The 22,698-nt window shown below is 36.9% G+C and overlaps 1 protein-coding gene and 1 pseudogene across 1 annotated transcript; both read left to right on the top strand.

Moving 5' to 3' along the window:
* The first annotated feature begins 1,057 nt into the window (after positions 1-1,057).
* On the top strand, positions 1,058-2,017 carry LOC118582722 (olfactory receptor 4C15-like). The gene has a single exon (XM_036185797.1). It carries the CDS (start codon positions 1,082-1,084, stop codon positions 2,015-2,017), a length of 936 nt encoding a protein of 311 aa, XP_036041690.1. The 5' UTR covers positions 1,058-1,081.
* A 19,121-nt stretch (positions 2,018-21,138) lies between these two features.
* Positions 21,139-22,077, top strand: LOC118582701 (annotated as a pseudogene).
* The last annotated feature ends 621 nt before the right edge of the window (positions 22,078-22,698 follow it).

Genomic DNA, 22,698 nt, shown 5'->3' with positions numbered 1-22,698 from the left:
ACAACTTAATACTGCATGAGTTAGTGACATATAATTGTGTATCAAGACTAAAATTAATTCAATGCATAATTTCTCTTTTTCAGTTATGTGATCACCAATTTTTATATATGTGGTTTTGGACCATCACTTTCTGAACCTTCATCACTCACACAGGAAAAAATTAAGAAGATGCTTTTGTGGTAATTCAGAGAAGGAGAATAGAGAGAACATCTATCAGTGCTGCTACAACTAAAATGAACAATCTCCCTCTCATCCAGTTGACTCCATGGAGACCTCCTAGTCTTATAACACATAAGTTAACCATTCATTGTTTTTTTGGTCTTATATTTAGATTAGAATGTCAGACAAATGAAATAGTAACAATGTCATATACTGTTGTCCAGGAGAATGAGACCACAGCAGTATAAATTTCTTTTGGTATTTCTCTTAGATTTGATGACAAGAAGATTGTTTATGTAATGTTTTGGTCACACTTTAAAGTGAAATGAAAATGAAAAAATTATTCTTTCTGCATAGATCTATCATTTATGGTGCTAGACACTACTTCCAGAACTTCCTTTGTAAAGAATAATTTATTTGAAGTAACAGCATATTTCTAAGTTTTAAACAAATTTAAAAGTTAGCCAGGATTTTGTGTGCACCTAAATGTACAGTTGCCTCTTCTAATGTTATTGTATAAGGCAGTTCTCTGACAAGTCATTGTAAGCTATTCAGCCATGGCCTTTTATTCATATCTAGTTTATAAATGTTATAAAATGTCTTTTAATATTCACTTCAAGAGCTGATAATACAGTTACACTAGACTTCTTCTCTCACACAAGTGAATGTGTTCATAACTGAATTTAAAATGTGGATTCTTTAAAGTTATATAAATATATAATTTAGGTTTTCATCAGCTTATGTGATATAACTATATCCTTCATTTTTCTAATATTTTATTTTCAATAGTAATAGAATTAATCAAGATAATTTGCATAAGGATATACTATCTTGTTGAGGGAAATATAAGCATATGAGAAACATTTTTAACAATTGGTGTTTTGTGTGAAGAAAGTTTATTTTTGCTATCTTCTTGAGAATCATGCAAAACCAGAGTTTTGTCACTCTGTTCATAATCTTGGGCCTTTCTCAGAACCCAAAAGTTGAGAAAATACTCTTTGTTATTTTTCTGTTGGTTTACCTTGCAACTGTAGGGGGCAACATGATAATTGTGGTCACCATCCTCTACAGCCCTGCACTGCTGGGTTCCCCCATGTACTTCTTTTTGGCATTTCTGTCCTTCCTGGATGCATGTGTTTCTTCTACTGTCACACCCAAGATGCTTATAGACTTCTTAAGTGAGAAGAAGATCATCTCTTTTGAATGTTGCATGACACAATTGTTTTCAGTTCATTTCTTCTCAGGGTCAGAAAGGGTTGTCCTAGCAGCCATGGCCTATGACCGCTATGTGGCCATTTGCAAGCCCTTGCACTACTCTTCCATCCTTACCCGGAGGCTCTGTAGTATTTTGGTGGCAATATGCTGGGCAGGGGGCTTCTTGCATTCTATCGTGCAAATTATCTTCACATTGCAGCTGCCTTTATGTGGACCCAATGTCATTGATCATTACATGTGTGACTTGTTCCCATTGCTGAAGCTTGCCTGCACTGACACTCATATATTTGTCCTTTTGGTGTTTGCCAGTAGTGGTGCTATCTGCATCATCATCTTCTCCTTATTGCTTGTCTCTTATGTTGTCATCTTGTTCTCTCTGAGAGCCCACAGCTCTGAAGTTCGCCGGAAAGCTCTTTCTACTTGTGGAGCACATGTTACTGTTGTGGTTTTGTTCCTTGTTCCATGCATATTAATATATGCACGGGATACATCTGCATTCTCCTTTGAGAAGAACACGCTTATATTTGTCAACATCCTGACACCATTGCTCAATCCTATGGTTTACACATTCAGGAATAAGGAAATGATAAATGCCATCAGAAAAATGTGGAAGAGATTGAAAGTGATTGTTGTTAGGTTTTAATATTGCTTTTCCATGGATGGGGAGACAAATCAATGGGAAGAACACTTGTTTTGTCAACATGAGGACAAGAGTTTTATTTTCCAGAACTTGTGAGAATCTAAGCACCGAAGCACATGTTATTCTAGTATGGTAAATGATAGATTTAAAGATCCCAGGTTTTTGCTTCATGGCAGATACATTTGAGAAACAGTGAGCTCAAGTTTCAGTGGAGATTTGCCATAAAAAATTAGGCAGAGTGCAATAAACACTCATAGTTAGCCCCTTATTTTGGCTCTGCATGAATGTTCACAGATGCAAAAACCATTCACTCTTTATGTACACTACCATGTGTACCACTGACACACACACACACACACACACACACCAATATAAGCAAACAAAAATATACTGTTAAATGTAAAGAGTAAAGACATTATTTTTTTTATTGGGCATATAAAGCATTCATTTTTGTAAATAAAGAACATCATTTGATACAATTTGATACAGAAGACATCAATAGTGGGGATGTGAATATGTGTCTAGGTTCACCCTTTCACTCTACATTGGCAATGTGGCATTGTTACAGAAAAATAAAAGCATTTCAATTTTATCCTCTCATTTATTAATTGCATATTCAAAATGTCTTAAATATTTGACTGGTTTCTATTAATACTATGCTTCATTTAAAAACTTGGAAATAAATATGTATTTGGACAAGAAAAATAATAAAGTTATTCCAAGAGAAAACAGGTTTCTAAGTGACATAGTGAGACTTCATAAGCCTGGGGAGAGAGAGAGAGAGAGATAGAGAGAGAGAGAGAGAGAGAGAGAGAGAGAGAGAGAGAGAGAGAGAGAGAGAGAAAGAGGGAAAGAGAGAAAGAGGGAAAGAGAGAGAGAGAGACCCAGAACTTGACCTGCAGGTGTCCCTAACTTTTAACTTTTAAGGTAGGTCCATTCATGTCTGGAAGGAAACATGAGTTACTCTTTCAACATCTTGACTGATAAAATACCTGAGACCAGGTGTAATTTCTCTTGAATGATGGGACTATCCTATCCCAATGAGCTCTGGGACCTGATTAGATAAATACCCATTCAGATCTCCTACTCCAATACAACAAAAAGTGCTTGTGGGGCATTACTGTCCTAGCCACACCATTGTCAAGACAATGACATGGTGAGCAAATGTCCCCACTCTTTACAGAGTGAATAGAAGCCAAAGCAAGCAGACTTAAAATTAGTTTCCAAAATGTCAATTTATTATGTGATTTTAATATTCTTAACTTTGTGTGCACAAATTATAATTACATTTTTTATTTTATAATTTAATTTAATTTTACTTAACTGCCATGGATTCCCCTGTCCTACCCCCCCGCCCCTTTCCCCCAAGCCTACCCCCATTCCCATCTCCTCCAGGGCAAAAACTCCTCTGGGGATTCCTCTCAGTATGGTAGATTAAGTCCAGGTAGGTCCAGTCCCCTCCTCCCAGGCTGAGCAAAGTGTCCCTGCATAAGCCCCAGGTTTGAAACAGCCAGCTCATGCACTAAGGACAGGTCTGGGTCCCACTGTCTGAGTGCCTCCCAAACAGTTCAAGCTATTCAATTGTCTCACTTATCCAGAAGGCCTGATCCAGTTGGGGGCTCCTCAGCTATTGGTTCATAGTTCATGTGCTTCCATATGTTTGGCTATTTGTCCCTGTGCTTTTTCCAAACTTGGTCTCAACAATTCTCACTCATTCAATACCTCCTCTTTGTTGCCAATTGGACTCCTGGAGATCCACCTAGGTCCTGGCCATTTTGTATCTGCTTCCCTCAGTCATTGGATGAGATTTCTAGCACCTGACAGTTAGGGTGTTCGGCCATACGATCACCAGAGTATGTCAGTTAGGGCTTTCTCTACACTATTGTCAGTAGTCTACAGGGGAGGTATCTTTGTGGATTTCTGGGGACTTCTCTAGCACTTTGCTTCTTCCTATTCTCATGTGGTCTTCATTTATCATGGTCTCTTATTCCTTATTCTCCCTCTCAGTTCTTGATCCAGCTGGGATTTCCAGCTCCCCTAAACTCTCTTTCCCTTGACCCTTGCCCTTCATTACCTCCTCACATCCAGTTTGTTCATGCAGATCTTATCCATTTCTCTGTCCTTGGGCAATCCCTGTGTCTTTCTTAGGGTCCTCTTTATTAGGTAGTCTCCCTGGAGTCTTGAGTAGCAGTCTAGTCATCCTTAGTTTTACATCTAGTATCCACCTATGAGTGAGTACATACCATATTTGTCTTTCTGAGTCTGGGTTACCTCACACAGGATGATTTTTTTCTAGATCTATCAATTTGCCTTCAAACCTCATGATTTCATTGTTTTCCTCTGCTGAGTAGTATTCCATTGTGTATATGTACTACATTTTATTCATCCATTTTTCAGTTGTAGGGCATCTAGGTTGTTTTCAGGTTCTGGCTAAAACAAACAATGCTGATATGAACATAGCTGAGCAAGTGCCTTTGTGGTATGATTGAACATTCCTTGGGTATATGACCAAGAGTCGTATAGCTGGGTCACATACCCAAACTTATGGGACACTATGAAAGCAGTGCTAAGAGGGAAATTCACAGCACTAAGTGCCCACATAAAGAAGTTGGAGAAATCTTACACTAGTAACTTAACAGCACATCTGAAAACTCTAGAACAAGTGGAAGCAAAGTCTCCCAGGAAGAATAGACACCAGAAATTATCAAATTGAGAACTGAAATCAATAAAATAGAAACAAAGCTAACAATACAAAAAGTTAATGAAACAAAGAGTTGGTTCTTTGAAAAATCATCAATATAGACTAACCCTTATCCAAACTAACCGAAAGACAGAGAGAGAGCATCCAAATTAACAAAATCAGACATGAAAAGTGAAACATAACAACAGACAATGAGGAATTCCAGAGAATCATCAGGTCATACTTCAAAAACCTATACGCCGCAAAACTGGAAAATCTAAAAGAAATTGATACTTTTCTGGATAGGTACCACATACCTAAGTTAAATAAAGACCAAATAAACTATTTAAGTAGTCCAATAACCCCTAAGGAAATAGAATTAGTCATTAATAGTCTCCCAACCAAAACAAAAACAAAAACAAAAAAACAAAAAACAAAAAACAAAAAACAAAAACAGGACCAGAAGGTTTCAATGCAGAATACTACCAGATCTTCAAAGAAGAGTTAAAACCAATACTCTTTAAATTATTCCACATTTTTTAAATTATCAATCAATATCATTAATAGTTAGACATTTTATGTCACTTCATGGTGATGTTTTCTTACAGTCATAATGCCAAAAGGAATTTGCAGAAAATTAACTTACTGTTAAACACCTTCTGCTCAAAATCAACAACACTAACAAGTGACTGAATTTTATGGTTAAAAAAATGGTAAATATCAATAGTGTTTGTTTTTCAATGATTTTAACTGCCAGAGATAATATACATGATACTACAAAAGATACATGAGACTCCCTGTTGGGAAAAAAAATACAGAATAAAGATTTGGTGCATCAGTTAATGATTAAAGGAACCACAGAGGATGTTTCAAAATGTGTAGATGTCACATTAAGGAAAAGAGACATGTAGTGGGTAGCCATTCCAGCATTGGCCTAGAAGTTCCAACCCTCATTGAGGCTTCAAATGAGAAGGATCTCTTGGTTCCTGGACCATGGACACTGGAGATAGACTGAGCAAAAATTTCCATAGAACACTGCTGGACAGCGCCATAACTTTGCCAGACCCTGCAACCTATCTCTTCACTTGTAAGATACTCCACAAAATAAACCTCCCTTTTTACTATGTGGAGTTGCCTTAATAATTTCACCAATATCTGGCACTCATGTGGGGCAAATTCCAAAGGCCTGGGCGGCTCCCACCCTCTGCCTACTTTCCAGCTGGCAGGTACCTAAACCCGCCTGCAAATTCCATTTAACCAGGGAACACCAAACGGTTCCATTTCCGAAAAAGGGAGCAGCTAGTCCGGTCTCAGTTCCCTAGTTTGGACACCAGACCAGCGAAAACCACTGTGTGAGGCTTTCCCACTCCTCCCTGCCATCTTGGCTTCTGCCTATTCTGCCGCCAGCCAAGGTCACCAGATGGCCCTGCTTTGGAGCTATACCAATGCCTGCTGCTGGCTGAAAAGTGCTACTGCACCCCCCAAAACAAGGAAAGGTAAGCTTATTTCAAGTAAAGTATTTCATAATTTTACACCTTAAAACTGACTAACAAATTTTGAGTAAGTCTTGTAATAAGGCTGACAAAATTACCTCACAAGAATTTAAAAACATTTTTTGCCTGTATGATGAATGACATTTTCCTGGAAATATTCGACCCCCCTAAGGCATATCTGGCCTGTACCATTTATAATTCACACAGTGTTCAAACACTGGTTTAATAATAAGAACAAAGATGAGTCATTATTGGGACTGATACAGGCTTTAAAAGATAGCAACAAAGGCTTACAGTAAAAGATTCTCTCTCTAGAATCTGCTAAACAGGATTTATAGGCTTTAAAAGATAGCAATGAAGGCTTACAGAAAAAGATTCTTTGTCTGGAATCTGCTAAACAGAATTTACAAAACAGGCTTGCACCCAAAATCGATTGTATTGATAATAAATATGAATATTTCTTGGATAGAACACTAACTCTCCAGAGTGAAGTTGTGGCAACTCAGACACTATATAAGGAAGAAAAACTATCATTAATTGATCAGATAAGGTCCATGGAATTATGTGTTTCAGAAAAATATAAAACCTTCCATGATTCTATGAGAAATCTCGAGTCCCTTGCAAGAGAGGAGGTTCACTCCCTAGAACAGACACTAGGTGCTCATTTGCAAGCCCTGGAAGAAACTCTCAGTAAACATGACAAGGGACCTAATAAGCAGAAGGGCAAGACCGTACATCTACAAATGGCTCTCATACAATGACTTATCCTATTATCGCCCATGAGAAGCCAGCAGATGATACAACACGGAGCCATATATGACATATACATTACAACCAATTTCAATAAGAAACTTTAAAAATATAAAGGAAGCAGTAGTTACATATGGGATACACTCCACATATGGAAAACAGATGTCAAATTCGTTGTCTACCTCACATAGAATCATTCCATATGACTGGCATCAGTTAATTTTAGCTGTTCTAGAATATAGCCAGCAATTACAGTGGAAAAGCTGGTTGAGAGAAGAGGCAAGAGATTTAGAACAAGGTAATCTCAGAAGTTTTGTCATCTCCCAAGAGCAAATACTTGATGAGGGATGTTTCCCTGACAGGAATGTACAAGCCACTTATGATGAGCATACAATATCCCTATGTTGTACAGCAGCTCTAAATGTTTGGGAAAAAATTCCAGAACCTGGAAAAGCAACTGAGGTATATACAAAGATATTTCAGGGAACTCCCAAACCCTTCACTGATTTTTTTTTTACAAAGGCTGAACCCAGCTATAACAAAAGCTGTGTCAGATAAAGAGCTAAGAAAAGTATTAACTGAGTCCTTGGCATTCAACAATGCTAATGCAGAATGCAAAAGAATCACCATTAAAGATCAGATCTTTGGAAGAACTGATTCATTATACTAATTGTGTTGAGTCTCTTAACTACAATAATGAAGCTTGGATAGGAGAGACAAATCCCAGAGGTGAAAGAAGACCCTGTGGTACCAAATGTTTTAAATGTGGTACACCAGGTCATATAAGTAAAAACTGTACATGGGGTTCTCCTAGAAGTAATACTCAATTTAAGAATAGCCTAAACAGGAGACCCCAACCACCTCCTGGATTATGAAGAATATGTGGAAAAGGCTGACATTGGACCAGTGAGTGCAGATCAAAAATAGATATACGAGGCAACTCTTTACTAGCAGGAAATGCCTCAGGGGGTCTGTTGCAGGCTCCAAAATCAAACGTGGTAAGAACATTCCCAGCCACTGAGGAAGAAATTCCTCTCCAGGACAACCGAATAAACCAATGCCTAATTCAACAACCAATACAGCAATATATGATAAAATAGCTCTGATAGATGAACTACTGTTTACAAAGATCACAATAAAACAAAGTATTTTAGCAGACATCCATAAATGAACAAAGACCAAAGCTTAGAATTTGAATTAATGGCCTGGTTCTAGAAGGCCTGGTAGACACAGGTGCAGATGTGACTATAATTGCACCAAAATTATGGCATCCAAATTGGCCTCTTCAAGAAGTAGATTTCCAACTTTTAGGAATTGGCACCCTATCTCAGATAAAACAGAGTTCGAGATGGGTTGAATGCATAGGGCCAGAAGTACAGAGAGGAAGGCGGCTGAAGCCATATGTAGCAAATGTTGCAGTAAATCTTTGGGACCGAGATCTGTTACAACAGTGGAATACACAGATTAAAATTCCTACACTCTCAGAAAAGAAACATAGACCAATGCATGTTTCTAGGAATAGTATCATAACATGCTATAATCACCAACCATTAATGCTGTACACAAACAGAGCACAACTGCTGTTGAACTCTCAGAAGTACCAACTGCTTTACCTTTCAAATGGCTAACTAATAAACCTGTCTGGGTTGGACAATGGCCTTTGACAAAAGAGAAGCTAAAAGCTTTAGAACAGCTGGTTCAAGAGCAGTTAAATGTTCAACACATTGAAGAATCTACCATCCCTTGGAATTCTCCTTTATTTGTTATTTTAAAAAAGTCTGATAATTGGAGAATGCTGACAGATCTGAGAGCTATTAATAAAGTATTTCAGCCGATAGGATCCCTACAGATTGGGATGCCCTTACCCTCTCTGCTAACCAAAGAATGACCTATAATAATTATTGACTGAAAAGAAGTTCTTTACAACCCTTACAAGAAAATGATAGAGAAAAATTTGCCTTCACAATACCTAATTATAACAATTCCCAGCCAGTCAAGAGATATCAATAGAAGGTCCCCCACACAGGGAATGTTAAACAGCCCTACTTGTGCCAATACTTTGTACAAAAACCATTGGAGATAATTCGTGTAAAGTTTCCACAATCCATAAATTATCACTATACAGATGATGTCCTATTAGCTGATCCAAAGTTAGACACATTAGAAAGCATGTTTGAAGAAGTAAAACAAGTTTTGCCTCGCTGGGGAATGCAAATTGCTCCTGAAAAAATGCAAAGAGGAGATTCTATTAATTACTTTGGATATAAGATACAGCTATAAAAAATTAGACCCCAAAAGGTACAACTAAGGAGAGATCAATTGAAGACTCTTAATGATTTTCAAAAGTTGTTAGGAAGCATTTCCAACTTACTGGGTATCATAGGAATACCCAAAGATGGACTGAAAAACTTGGCTAACACTAGAAGGGGACAAAGAATTAAATAGTCCAAGAGAATTATCAGCTGAAGCTGAGAAGGAATTCTCTCTAGTAGAAAACACAATTTGAGAAGCACATGTGGATGGTGTGGATCCAGAACTTAAATGGATTCTTGTCATATGCCCCTCCAGATACCCCCACAGATATTTTGATGCAGAGGGAAGATATTATATTGCAAGGGATATTCCTAACACATAAGCCAAATAAGAAATTAAAGACTTATATAGAAAAGATCTCTGATTTGATTAAAAAAGGTATTTTTTCCTTTTATATTATTATTATATTTGTGTTTTAATTTTTTATATAAGCCATGGGTTTCCTTGTCCTCCCCACTTCTCCCCCCCCCCCACCTTTCCCCCATCCCCTCCTCTCCAGTCCCATCTCCTCCAGGGCCAAGACTACCCTGGGGGCTCATTTAAACCTGGTGGATTCAGTACAGACAGGTCCAGTGCACTCCTTCCAGGCTGAGTAAAGAGTCCCTGTATAAGCCCAAAGTTCCAAGCAGCCAGCTCATGCACTAAGGACAGGTTCCAGTCCCACAGCCTGGATGCCTCCCAAACATTTCAGGCTATTCAATTGTCTCACATATCCAGAGAGCCTGATCCAGCTGGGGGCTCCACAGCCTTTGGTTCATAATTCATGTGCTTCCATTTATTTGGCTATTTGTCCCTGTGCTTTTTCCAATCTTGGTCTCAACAATTCATGCTCTTACAGTTCCTCCTCTTTCTCACCAATTGGACACCTGGAGCTCCACCTGGGGCCTGGATGAGGATCTCTGCATCCACTTCTGTCAGTTATTGGATGAGAGTTCCAGCATGACAGTTAGGGTGTTTGGCCATCTGATCACCAGCCTAGGTCAGACCAGGCTTTCTCTCGACCACTGCCAGCAGTCTACAGAGGATGTATCATTGCGGATTTCTGGTGACTTCTCGAGCACTCTGCCTATTCCTGTTCTCATGTGGTCTTCATTTATCATGGTCTGTTATTCCTTGTTCTCCCTTTCTGTTCTTGATCCAGCTGGGATCTCCTACAAAAAGGTAAATTAAGACTTCTCCCATTGACAGTAATGGACCTAGCAGAAATTGTAGTACCTTTAACTAATGAGAAAATTTCATCACTATGGAAAGATAATGAATACTGGCAGAGAGCCTGCAGTAATTTTTGGGAGAGATTAATAACCACTATCCCAAAATCAAGAGAATAGAATTCATAAAGAAGACTGAATGGGTCCTTCCTCCCATTTTACAACAAAAGCCAATTTCTGGAGTCCTCACATTCTATACTGATGCAAATAAATTAGGGAAAGTAGGATACAAATCAGGAGACTTAAGTAAAGTGGTACAAAGTCCATATAGCTCTGTACAAAAGGCAGAAATGTATGCCATTCTTATGGTACTGATGGACTTCACAGAAACCCTCAATATAGTCACTGACTCTCAATATGCAGAGATTTGTTTTACATATTGAAACTGCTGAATTTATTCCTGATAATACTGTATTGACTTTATTATTCATACAATTGCAGGAAATCATCTGAAAATGGGAATATCATCTATATAACACATATCAGATCCCATACAGGTCTGCCAGGCCCTCTAGCACAAGATAATGATGTGATTGATCAGTTACTAATAGGTAATGTGTTAGAAGCCTCAGAATTTCATAAGAAACGCCATGTAAATAGCAAAGGTTTGAAGAAGAATTTCTCCATCACTTGGCAACAAGCTAAGGATATTGTGAAAAAATGTCCTACTTTTTCCTTCTATAACCAAACTCCATTACCTGCAGGGAGCAATACAAAAGTTATACAAAGAAATTAAATTTGGCAGATGGATGTATTTCATTTTGCAGAATTTGGGGCTGAGAGAGGATAAAGAAGACTGAGGATACAAATGAGAAGGATCTCTTGGTGCCCGGACCCTGGACACTGGTGGTAGACTGAGCAGAGTTCTCCAGAGAACACCGCTGGACTGTGCCATAACTTTGCCAGACCCTACAATCTACCTATCCCTTCATTTGTAAATTATGCCACAAAATAAACCTCCCTTTTAACGATGTGAGTCACCTTAATAATTTCACCAATAGAGACATAAACTTTCTCTTCTATTAGTTTGAGGCAGAGCGAGCCTGAAATTGAATTCGTTATGCCATTCCCTGTTTTTATGCCTGTCTGTAGTTTGTAGTGAGTAGTGTGTCTGTTGTCTGTTGTGTGTGTCTGGTCTGCCTGGCTTTAGTTCTGTCCAATGTGTTGTGCATGTTTTTGTTCCATGTCTGTGCCAGTCTTTGCTGTGATGTGTCTGTTTCTGTGATCCAGAAAGGGGCTAGCTCTATGGTCATTGAAAAACACAGATAACATGGTATGGAAAAGTGATAAGAGATTCTTGATAAGGATTTTTCAAGGAAAGGACTTACTTATTGACTCCAGCTGATTGAGAAGGGTAACCTAAACTGCAAACATATGTTATCAGCCTATCTGAACATACTTTTCCAGTATTTATGGGATTTTTTTTTTCTTTTAGTCTGTTTTCAACTTTTGGCTACTTTCAGGAAATAATTATCACAACACAGACATATATTATCCTCTCTTAGGAGCATGGGACTGTACATAAATACAATAGTACATCTATGAATTTATCTTAGTTTGAAAAGCTTATTAGATGGGAAAAGTGCATAGTAGTTTACATTGTTGTCTTAGAGACAAGTTATCTTAAATAGGCTGTGTACACCCTGGGATAGAAGGTCAAGTCCATTGTCAAATGATCTCAAGTAATATCATTATAATTCTTTCAGATATGTCAAAAGTTTAGTCTCTTTGGGATCAAGAGATATTTTCAGAAAAATGTACAAGCACAATTTGTGTCAAAAACAGTTTCTGAACAATGTATATAAAACACATCTGACAGGATGATTCCATGTAATTTTTATTGTCTCTTTTGAACTTTATAAGTATCCTATAATTTTTACTATTGTAAATGCAATTTTTTCAGTTGGATAAGGGGTTTAGCCTCTAAGAGAACACTTGTTCTTGCAGGAGCCTCAAATTTTTAACTCACTCCAGCGTTTTGTGACTCAATTCCCTGTGGTGATGGATTATATTCCCAAAATGTGGGCCACAATAAACATTTCAATTTTAAGGGTCTGTTATCATGAATTTGGTATCAGGAAGAAGAAAAGCAAGTAATACAGATAAGTAGTCCAGCCGGCAAGATTTGTTGCTTTGATAAACATGACAGCAGCTGGGAAGAACTCGATACAATGTGCTAGCAAAGTATGCTGAAAGTAAAATTATTTTTGGGAGGTAATTATTTTAGAAGCTTAGAAAACCAGCTACTGAAAGAAATGAAGATCGTAGAGGACTGTCCAATGAGTTCTCCAAGGGAAATAAAGACTACCTCATGAAACTGAAAATTTATCTTTTCTGTGATGTATTTATCAAAAATCTTGATTTCATTCTGTCAATGTTCTGTATTGAGTGCAGCAGAGTTTAAAGATAATGAAATAATTTATTTGGAAGAAGAAATTTCAGGACAGGTGAACATGTGCTATATTTTATTGCACATAACATAGTCTTCAGTGAAAGAGAGCAGAAAATTAGGGCAAATTTTTTTTAAAGTGTAATTTGTCAAGTAAGGAAAGATCTCTAGTTAAATTTCACAGCAAGCTGTGTGCTTAAAAAAGAAGTGGTATTTGCTAACCAGAAGTATCCTGTGATAATGGCAAACCTTAGCCATTATCATAGGTATGACTCCATCCATGAAAGGCTCCAACACAGGGAAAAGTGAACTTATTTGAAAGGAGAAAGTATGATCTCAGGATATACCTGAAGGAGTGTGCTGCTCCTGGAAAGAATTCCCATGTAAGTTCTTCCTCTTTTTCATGACACACTCATATAGTTGTGAGCTAAGCAAGGGTTTCAGACCACATCTGCAAGTGTCAGGTAATGTCAGCACTATTGTACCTCTGGTACCTTATTTGTAGTCATGAATGATATAAGATTTGGGGGTTCACAGAGTCTTGCCCCCAATTTTCTGATAAAGTCTGAATCCTAGCTGTGGGCACAAGAGTTGGGTTGGAGCACCCCAAAATCATTACTTACAGTTGTGAAGGTGAAACCTTAATGGCAGTAGAGATAACAGAGTACTGGTTTTCCAGGCCATGTGATACAGGCACAACAATTTTGAAGCTTGGGGTAGAGATGATTCCTGAGGGGATTGCCTCTGTGATGATCAGCAGAGTTGGAATAGCTCAGCTACCAAATCCCTTAATCTCCATGCTTTCAATACAAGTGAAGATGATAGGGACATGGATCAGCATGATAAATGATTTGCTCTACTAGGTTTTGTTTTGCTGTAGTTCTATGATTCTTTGTTGTAACCTCAGTGTTCCCGTTTTGAACAGGAGTGTGTAGTCTATGCCCTTAAAGTGGGAAATATGTATCTTGATTTAACTTCACAGGAGCTCACACTTACGAATTTCTCAAGGTATTATTTTCTGCTTGCTAGGATATAAATATTATCAGAAAGTATTAAACTATGTATATGCACAAAACAAAGTAAAACAAACAAAAATCTGATCAAATTCCTTAGGAGCTGTGGACCCTGCATGTTTGAATACTGGCCTATCAGGTGAGATATACATAGCCACTGGTGCACTGGTGACATGAATGTTTGAAGATTAATAGACACATCCAAATACAATTTGAGACCTGCTCCATAGGAGACAAACACATACTCAGTACCTCATTTCAGTTCAAGCCCATGAAGAAGGCTGTCACAGACTGTAGGGAAGAATAAACAGCTGTTGTTTAGCTAAAAGAACACAATCATAGGCCTCCATATCTATGCACTAGATTATTTCTTATAACTAGTCAGATAAGATCACTTTCTCATTGTGTTGTGATAAACAGACACACCTAACAGAGAATGTATGACTGTCCAAAACTTATCTAAAACTAGTGCCTGCTCCTAGAACTGAGAAATTTCTTGGAATAAAAGGCAGAGGTAATGTGAGAAATAGAGTGTTAGGAAATAGTATTATGTATTCTATACAAGACATAGCCACTGCAATTTTTAAAATAAAGAACCCGTAGATACCTACACAAGACCAAAACAAGATTGGACCCTTCAAACATTGCATCATGGATAGAGGAGGGACTCATGAGTCCCCACTCCTCACTGAGGAGCTAATGACAGTTAAAGCTCCTGAGATAGGTGTATCATTTTTTCAATTATGTAGACATAGGGAAATTGAACATAATAATCCTCCACTAATATTCATAAATGTAACCCTAATACCACTGGATTAAAAGTAAAAGACAGGAATATAGAAGGACTATTTGAAAAGAAGGTATTCACCAGGATGGGAAGGGGATAAGAGATGGTGATGTGTGGCTGTTATGGTATATCACACTTATCTCTAAAATCAACAAAAAAATTAAAATGAAAAAAAAGATTCATAGAGGAAATAGAGATGTTGCTATTCATACTGGCCATACCAGTTTCTCTCCAGAACAGTTCAAATTATTCACTCTTTTTTAAAAAGTTTTATTTATTTATTATGTATACAGTGTTCTGCCTGCATGTATGCTGGTACTGCAGGCCAGAAGAGGGCACCAGTACACAGTATACAATGTCGTATCTCAGCCACTTATGGGGCACAAAATTGTTCAAACCCTAGGGGAGCTAAGAGCAAGTCTCAGAGGCAGATTACCTCTCAGGGAACCCTCGACAAATTCCAGTTGTAATTAAGGAGGGATTTTTGGCTCTGTGTTTTGCCTTTATCCTTAAAATATGACTAAGACTACATGGGAAGAACATGACTAGCATTCTCCATCTTCACTGGTGTAGCTCTTAGACTGGAAAGAAGCGTTGGCTACAAAGATTGCCTTTTGGTCACCACGGAATGGACTACCACAAAAGGGAAGAAGAGCTGGCTGTCTCCTAATTCTTCATCAAAATATCACATGGTAAGACATAAGCACATTTTTACATTTTCAGAGATGGGTTTCGATTGTGAAAAGGCATGTAAAAATCTGTTTGTTTTATTTTAGCTCAGGCTATAGTGTGGTTAATGAAAACATTGAGGTTTTTTACTTCATAACTGGGTTCTTGAGGGCATTATATACATCTACCTTATTCACAATGCTGATTTTATGACCAAAACCCAGGCATACAGAATCTACTAAAAGTGATCTATGAGAAGCCCAAAATATAGCCTTTAAAAGTAGTAACTGCCCAAGTGCACAATAAATAACATTTGTTAGAGATTGGAGACTTTTATTCCTTTTACTTCCTTCTTTTGTTCTTTCTTCCTCTCCTTCCCCTTCCTTCTTCCTTCCTTCTCTCTCTCCTTCCTCTTAATAATGTCCCTTGCTTGTTTTCTTGCTTAGTATTTTTCTTCCTTTTCTTTGACTATTAATTTCTTCATGTTTAAAGTAATGAAGCCTTTTCACCTTTTATTCTTTACAGAGAAATCAAGTAGTGTACAAAGCATCAATGTTTTTCAATTTATATTATCTTTGCAATAATAATTTGCTTGTTTTTCCTAGTGCATATTCAACTATGGTGAGTAAAAATGACCTTTCCTATGTTTGTACATAAATGTTGTATGCTTTGAGATTGAATAAGCAACACTGGTCATGGTACTTTGAAGTGCTGTACTAAAGTCTATACAATATTCAAACAAATGTAAACTGGTCTTTTTACACTGCTACATAGTAACACATGGTTCAGTAAAGACATTATGGTCAGAGAAGGGCACAAAATGAATGCTGTGAATTAAGAAGACTTAATTTTCTACAACACTAGGTTTCTGCCTCAGGCAAATCTTAGATGACATTCAGAACAGCTGAAGTGCTTTAGTCCTGGCCTGATCCCTTAAAAGTGTCCAAATCACCAAGACATCAAAAGATAAGTTTCTGAATCTGTTCTGAAGGAGGTCATAGGAAGCAGGGGGAAGTCCTTTCCCCTACATTTCAGAAATAGAAAGACAAGGAGTGTTTAGACATTTAGAGAACTCTGCTGAGCAATCATGAAGAGAGGAAAAACATTAGTTACCCAAAGAGAACGTATTTCCTGGCGAGCAGCTGAGAGGAGTTTCCATAGCTACAGATATAAGCAAGTAATATTTTATTGGTACTTAACTGTCTGAAATAAGAATATGAGTGTCTTATGAAGTTTACATCAAGATAATTTTAAGTAAGATGTTATTATCATTGATGATAACTGTATATTGATTGAAATATTTGTAAATCAACTACCTAGAATAATATTTCTGCTAATTTCTCTGATAGCTCTGAAGTTATTCACACTTTATATTAACAAAGTAATCTTCTTATCTATGTATTGATTGGATGTGCTCCAGTGGTTCAATTGCTTAGTGCATGGTGCTTATATACACATATTGCATGATAATTAGCTGTAACACTATCAAAAATGGGAAAGTAATAGTGGGGCAAAGTGCACAGCTGAGTACATGGAGGAACTCTTCCCGAAGTCAATCCTCAAGGAGATGGCACAGAGACCACAGCAACTTTCGTGATAAGGAAAAGATCTTTGGATATTCAACTACACTACTTTTAGAGGTAAAAAGGGCATGGGATGTTTCAGGAGAAGCATTGGCAGAGTCAATTGGTTCTTACATAAAAATTATGGATTTGAAATTCAAGATTATATGGGGATTGGAGAGGGTTGTCTCAGCATTATGGCCATTTAAGATAAGATTATAATTGCTCAGAACATTAATGTGAGATGTTACACTGTCAGCATATGAGTTCACTACTATGGTGAATGACCTACAAACCTCACAACCTTTTCAGAACTTCAAAGAAAATTAATTTTGTGGATTTTTATTTTGATGATTAATTTAAAATATTTTATAATACCAGCAACTTATATATTATAAGCTGTATATAATTTCATAATTTACTTCTACACAGTAAAATGTAGTAAAATATCACTAAATGGTCATAAAATTTTCCTTGAATTTCTGATGTAACTCACCATAAAAATAATTCATAATTGAGATCATCATGTTACTAGTCTTTCATTAGTAGTATGATGTGAAAGTGAGTTGTAGTTTTATTATCTACAAATCAACCCTGTTAGAAGCGTTTTAGATATTTCTGTGTTCAAACTTGACAATGGATCATCTCATTTCATTTTTAGAATATGCAATGAAGACTGAGTTTACCAATACAAAGATAAACAGACATGAAATTTTGAGATACTTCCTGATATGTTTTCTAAAAGTATTTCTGGAATAAACCATTTTTATTTTAATTGATATAACTTTTAAAATACATATTTGAAAATACATTTTTCTTTTGAATCATTCAGTTATCATATCACCATGTATTACAGATCTTTAAAATAATCATAAGATAAATACTCATATGTCCCTTACAATATATAGTGTGCAGAATATCGTGATACGAAACTGTGAATTTGTCTAGGTATAACGGCGAAATGTTTTAAATCCAGCCTTTGACTGTAGAGGAGTTCAAGATGACCCTAACCTAAATGGTAAGCTTGAGCCCAGCCTTGTCTACCTTACATCTTGTCAATTTCCCACCAAAGTAAACAACTATAGTGGAACCAAATCTTGCAGTCTGTTAGGGTTTTTCTCCCCTGTGGTAAATAACATATTTCACTGATGCTGGGTTTTTATTGTTTTTGTTTTTTTGTTTGTTTTGTTTTGTTTTAATTTTTTTTGAAGAGTGATCAATTTTCCTTCTACTTACCAAAATTTTTGGTCTAATTTTAATATACTTTTGTTTTTTCTATATATTTAAAAAGTTGATACATGTATGCAATTGAACATGATCCTATCTGCCCTCATTCAACTCTTCAAGTCCTCCCAAGTGAAATACAACACACCTCTTACAATGGTATGATTCTCTTGTTTTCTTTTTTTTTATAATTCACTGTATCAAGGTAGTGTTACCCATATACACATGGGCGTGGTCCTAGACAGTGAAACAAAGGAACTCTACCAGTATCCGGAACCTCAGAATTGTCCCATGTAGGACTGATCACTTACTCTTTCATCCTCAGCACATTTGATTTTGACCTAATTTCAGATGAACACAAACAAGATAGAACAGAAGGTTCCATCATATTATTCACATGGATTCGCTTGATTCTGATACACAGCTTTACTCTGCATGCAGTATTCAAGATTATGAAGAAAACTCAATACCCTTGTCTGATCTGAACAACAAATTGTATTTATTTTAACTTAATTTTCAATCAATATTATTTTAGTTTTGAAAATTCATTTGAGAGCGGTTCTTGGGTTAAGCCAATTATCTCTTAAATGAATTATAATCCATTACCCTTATGATAATTAAGCCAAACCCTGCTATACATTTCAGTAGATAGTTTAACATAATTTTTAGAAATTGCTTTATTGGAAATATGGTGGCACTGTTTTGTTTGTAACTAGTGTTCCTTTTAAATAAGGACATGATGAAGCTGAAATTTACCTAATTTTTAGATGAACATAGGGCATGATAGTTTGGATGTAATTGGCCCCCATAATCTCATAGGGATGACACTATTAGGTTATGTGGCTTTGTTGGAGTGTATATGAGCTTGTTGAAGGAAATGTGTCACTGTGGGTTCTTGAGGTTTCCTATGCTCAGGATACTACTGAGTGTTTGAGTTGACTTTATGTTGCTTGCAAGATGTAGCACTCTCAGATCCAGCACCACATCTGCCTGGAAGCGGCCATGCTCCCTGCCATGACAATAATGGACTGAATTCTGAAACTGTAAGCGAGCCATCCCAATTAAATATCTTTCCTTATAAGATTTGCCATGATCCTAGTGTCTCTTCACAGCAATAAAAATCCTAACTAAGACACAGGGCTTGTTTTCCTTTCAAGCTCCTACTCCACTTGGTGCTCTCTTCAGGAAGGCTACCTGAAACAAAGGTGCTGCCCCGTAAGTCCTGTTGATCCTCTTTCCTATTAGGAGAATTTACAGAAGTGAAAGCTGAGTTTCTGGAATTTGGGGAACATCAGGTAACCCAATTCGGGACATAGTAAAAGGGGATTCTGGATTTAAGCACAAGTCTAATGAATTTAAAGTAAGTTTTTTATACCACCCCTTGTATTCTCTCTCTCTCTCTCTCTCTCTCTCTCTCTCTCTCTCTCTCTCTCTCTCTCACTGTTTATTTGGGTCTTTTACTTTTTTTGTTAAAATAAACTTGCATCATTTTTCCCCTTTCCTTCCTCAAACTCCTCCTATCTCCTTCCCCACATAGCCTTCCCATGAGCCTAATTTAAACCTTCTGGAGTTTCACTGCAAGTATAAAGCCTTGTGACTTTATATTCCTTGAAATCCTTTGTTCACCCTGCTTTAGTCTTCATAATCTTTGTGGATGAGCATTCAATTTGCTAATAAACATGTTTTATAGTAAATTCACATAATCTTTAGCCAAATTTCTTATATAATAGTATTTATTTAATAGACAAGGTTGAATTTTTAAGATTAAATTTATTTGAATGTAAGTATGCTGGGAAATGACCCAGATTTTCTGGAATAGCAGCAAGTGTTCTGAAATGTTGCCCCATCCACTCCAACCCCTACACATGTTTCAATTTTATAAATAATTGACAAATAAACAAGTATCAGGAGTCCTAATTATATCCAGTTTTTTAAATCACTTCTGATATATGGTTTTCAGTAATTTTCAAGTGCTGGTGGTTGGCTTATTCTTTACTCCGCTGCCATTTTCAAGATGCCTTATTAACACACAAACAAAGGAAGAAGATTCTTTAAGTTCTAAAGAGAGAGGGAGACCACAGAAAGACTAGCTGAAGTTCTCATTGAGAAAGAAAAAAAAATCTCACTTTTCACCCTGTTGATGTATGGGAAAAGGAAGCAGCCAGCTTCTTAAAAATGAAAACAAAACACTTAGTATCTTTTGTTGTTTAAACTTTCCATTTTAGTTATGATATTTCATAAAAATAGCAACAATAACCCATGCCACATATTGTTGACTAAGCCCTATGTCCTGAGCAGTTACTATTTTTTGCTTTAGTTTCACTAAGTTGTCATGACAATATAATTGATCTGAAGATAATGAATAATTATCTGATGAGATGTAAGGACAATTTTAACTCTTTAATGGTTGTATCATGTGTAATAAAAACACTGGTCCACATACCTTTTTTAAAAATGAAGATTAGATTAGTTCATTTGAATTTTTATTCCCACCTCATAGTTTGAAAAACAGTTCAAAATGTAGTCAGGATTTTCTGGAGTGCCCCAAGGTGCCTTCATTTCTTCTTCTGGTGGTAGATAAGATTCTGATCTAGTGATTTTCTGTAGGTACTATGGCACTGCCTCATTCAATGCAGATAGCAGACCCAATTAATAAATTATAGAATATTGCATGCCAGGTATGTGATTACAAATATTGCCCAATACTCCATTTCAAAAAGTCCTTTGAGCATTATTAAATTTGAACCTTCAAACATAAACTATTCCTATTTTCTACCTCACATAGTTTCTGCTACAATATTAAAATACATCTAAAGTATCCAATAATTTGTTTTTCTTTCCATTTTACCAGATATCCAACAATGCACTACAAAATATCCTAATATTCTGCATTAAAGGGCAATAAAAGTTAATAACGATATTTCTGAAAAAGAATGGGCCAATATGTTGACGCTGGTACTACAAATTAAATGAAACAATCTATTTTCATTATTTCAGATTGATGTGAACAGACTTAACTGTATCTTCCTCTTGAGAATCATGCAAAACCAGAGCTTTGTCACATACTTCATACTCCTGGGACTTTCACAGAACCCAGAAGTTGAGAAAATACTATTTGTTGTATTTTTGTTGCTCTATCTGACAACTATTGGGGGTAACATGACAATTGTGGTGACCATTGTATGGAGTCCTGCACTGCAGGGCTCCCCCATGTACTTCTTCTTGGCATTCCTGTCCTTATTGGATTCATGTGTCTCTTCTATTGTCACACCCAAGATGATTGTAGACTTATTCTATAAGAGGAAGACCATCTCCTTTGAATGCTGCATGACACAAGTGTTTGCTGTTCACTTCTTCAGTGCAGTGGAGTTGATCATCCTGGCAGCCATGGCCTATGACCGCTATGTGGCCATTTGCAAGCCCTTGCACTACTCCTCCATTATGAATAGGAGGGTCTGTGGCATTCTGGTGGGGGTTGCCTGGGCAGGGGGATTCTAACATTCTCTTATACAAATTATATTCACTTTGCAATTGCCCTTCTGTGGACCTAATTTTATCGATCACTTCATATGTGACTTGTTCCCATTGTTGAAGCTTGCCTGCACTGACACACACATTTTCAGCATTTTGGTGTTTGCCAACAGTGGGTCTATCTGCATCATTATATTCTCCTTTTTGCTTGTATCATATGGTGTCATCTTGTTCTCTCTGAGAGCCCACAGTTCTGAAGGGAGACGTAAAGCTCTCTCCACCTGTGGATCCCATGTTACTGTTGTGGTTTTGTTCTTTGTTCCATGCATATTAATATATGCACGACCTACATCTCCATTCTCTTTGGAGAAAAATGTATTTATATTTGCTGTTGTCTTGACACCAATGCTTAATCCTATGGTTTATACTTTAAGGAATAAGGAAATGAAAAATGCTATCGGAAAAATGTGGAGGAGTTTTATAGTTGTTCCTGATGCATACTAAAATAGTTAATATGTTAGCTGAAGAAATGATTCTGTTGGAGAAACAAAGCCTGCACTGTGTAACCATAGAACTTTGTTTGTATTCCCATTGTGATGTCTATAGCCAAGTATGACAATGCACTTTTAACCCATCGCTGGTATTACTGAAACACATAGGATGCAGTTGAAGCTTGGAAGGCAAATCTATCAGAAACCCAGAAAGTTCCAGCTTCATTCCCTGACCTTGTCCAAGAAAATAAGACAGAGTAAAGTAGATAAAGATACTCAGCTAATCCCTTTTCTTTATTTTCATGCACTGGTAGTGCTCCTCCAACTTCATCAAGTGCGAGAGAGAGAGAGAAAGAGAGAGAGAGAGAGAGAGAGAGAGAGAGAGAGAGAGAGAGAGAGAGAGAGAGAACACATAGACATAAGCATACAATCTAAGCCAAAAATATATCTAGGAACAATATAAAAAGAGAACACATAAAGGTCATAAAAATCAGAGGACCAAGACACTTGATACTAGATTTTGTCTTCTTAGCATGACTGTTATGTTGTACCCATGCAATATCAGAAATAGAGTTGCTTAATAATGACAACACCAGTGACATATCATATCAATGTAGATGGGGCAAACTTTACA

The sequence above is a fragment of the Onychomys torridus genome, chromosome 4, assembly GCF_903995425.1.
Source record: "Onychomys torridus chromosome 4, mOncTor1.1, whole genome shotgun sequence".
Taxonomy (NCBI): domain Eukaryota; kingdom Metazoa; phylum Chordata; class Mammalia; order Rodentia; family Cricetidae; genus Onychomys; species Onychomys torridus.
This window is presented reverse-complemented; position numbering and strand designations above follow the sequence as displayed.

Excerpts from the sequence above, each read along its gene's own strand:
- LOC118582722 (XM_036185797.1), top strand. The coding sequence starts at position 1,082 with ATGCAAAACCAGAGTTTTGTCACTCTGTTCATAATCTTGGGCCTTTCT.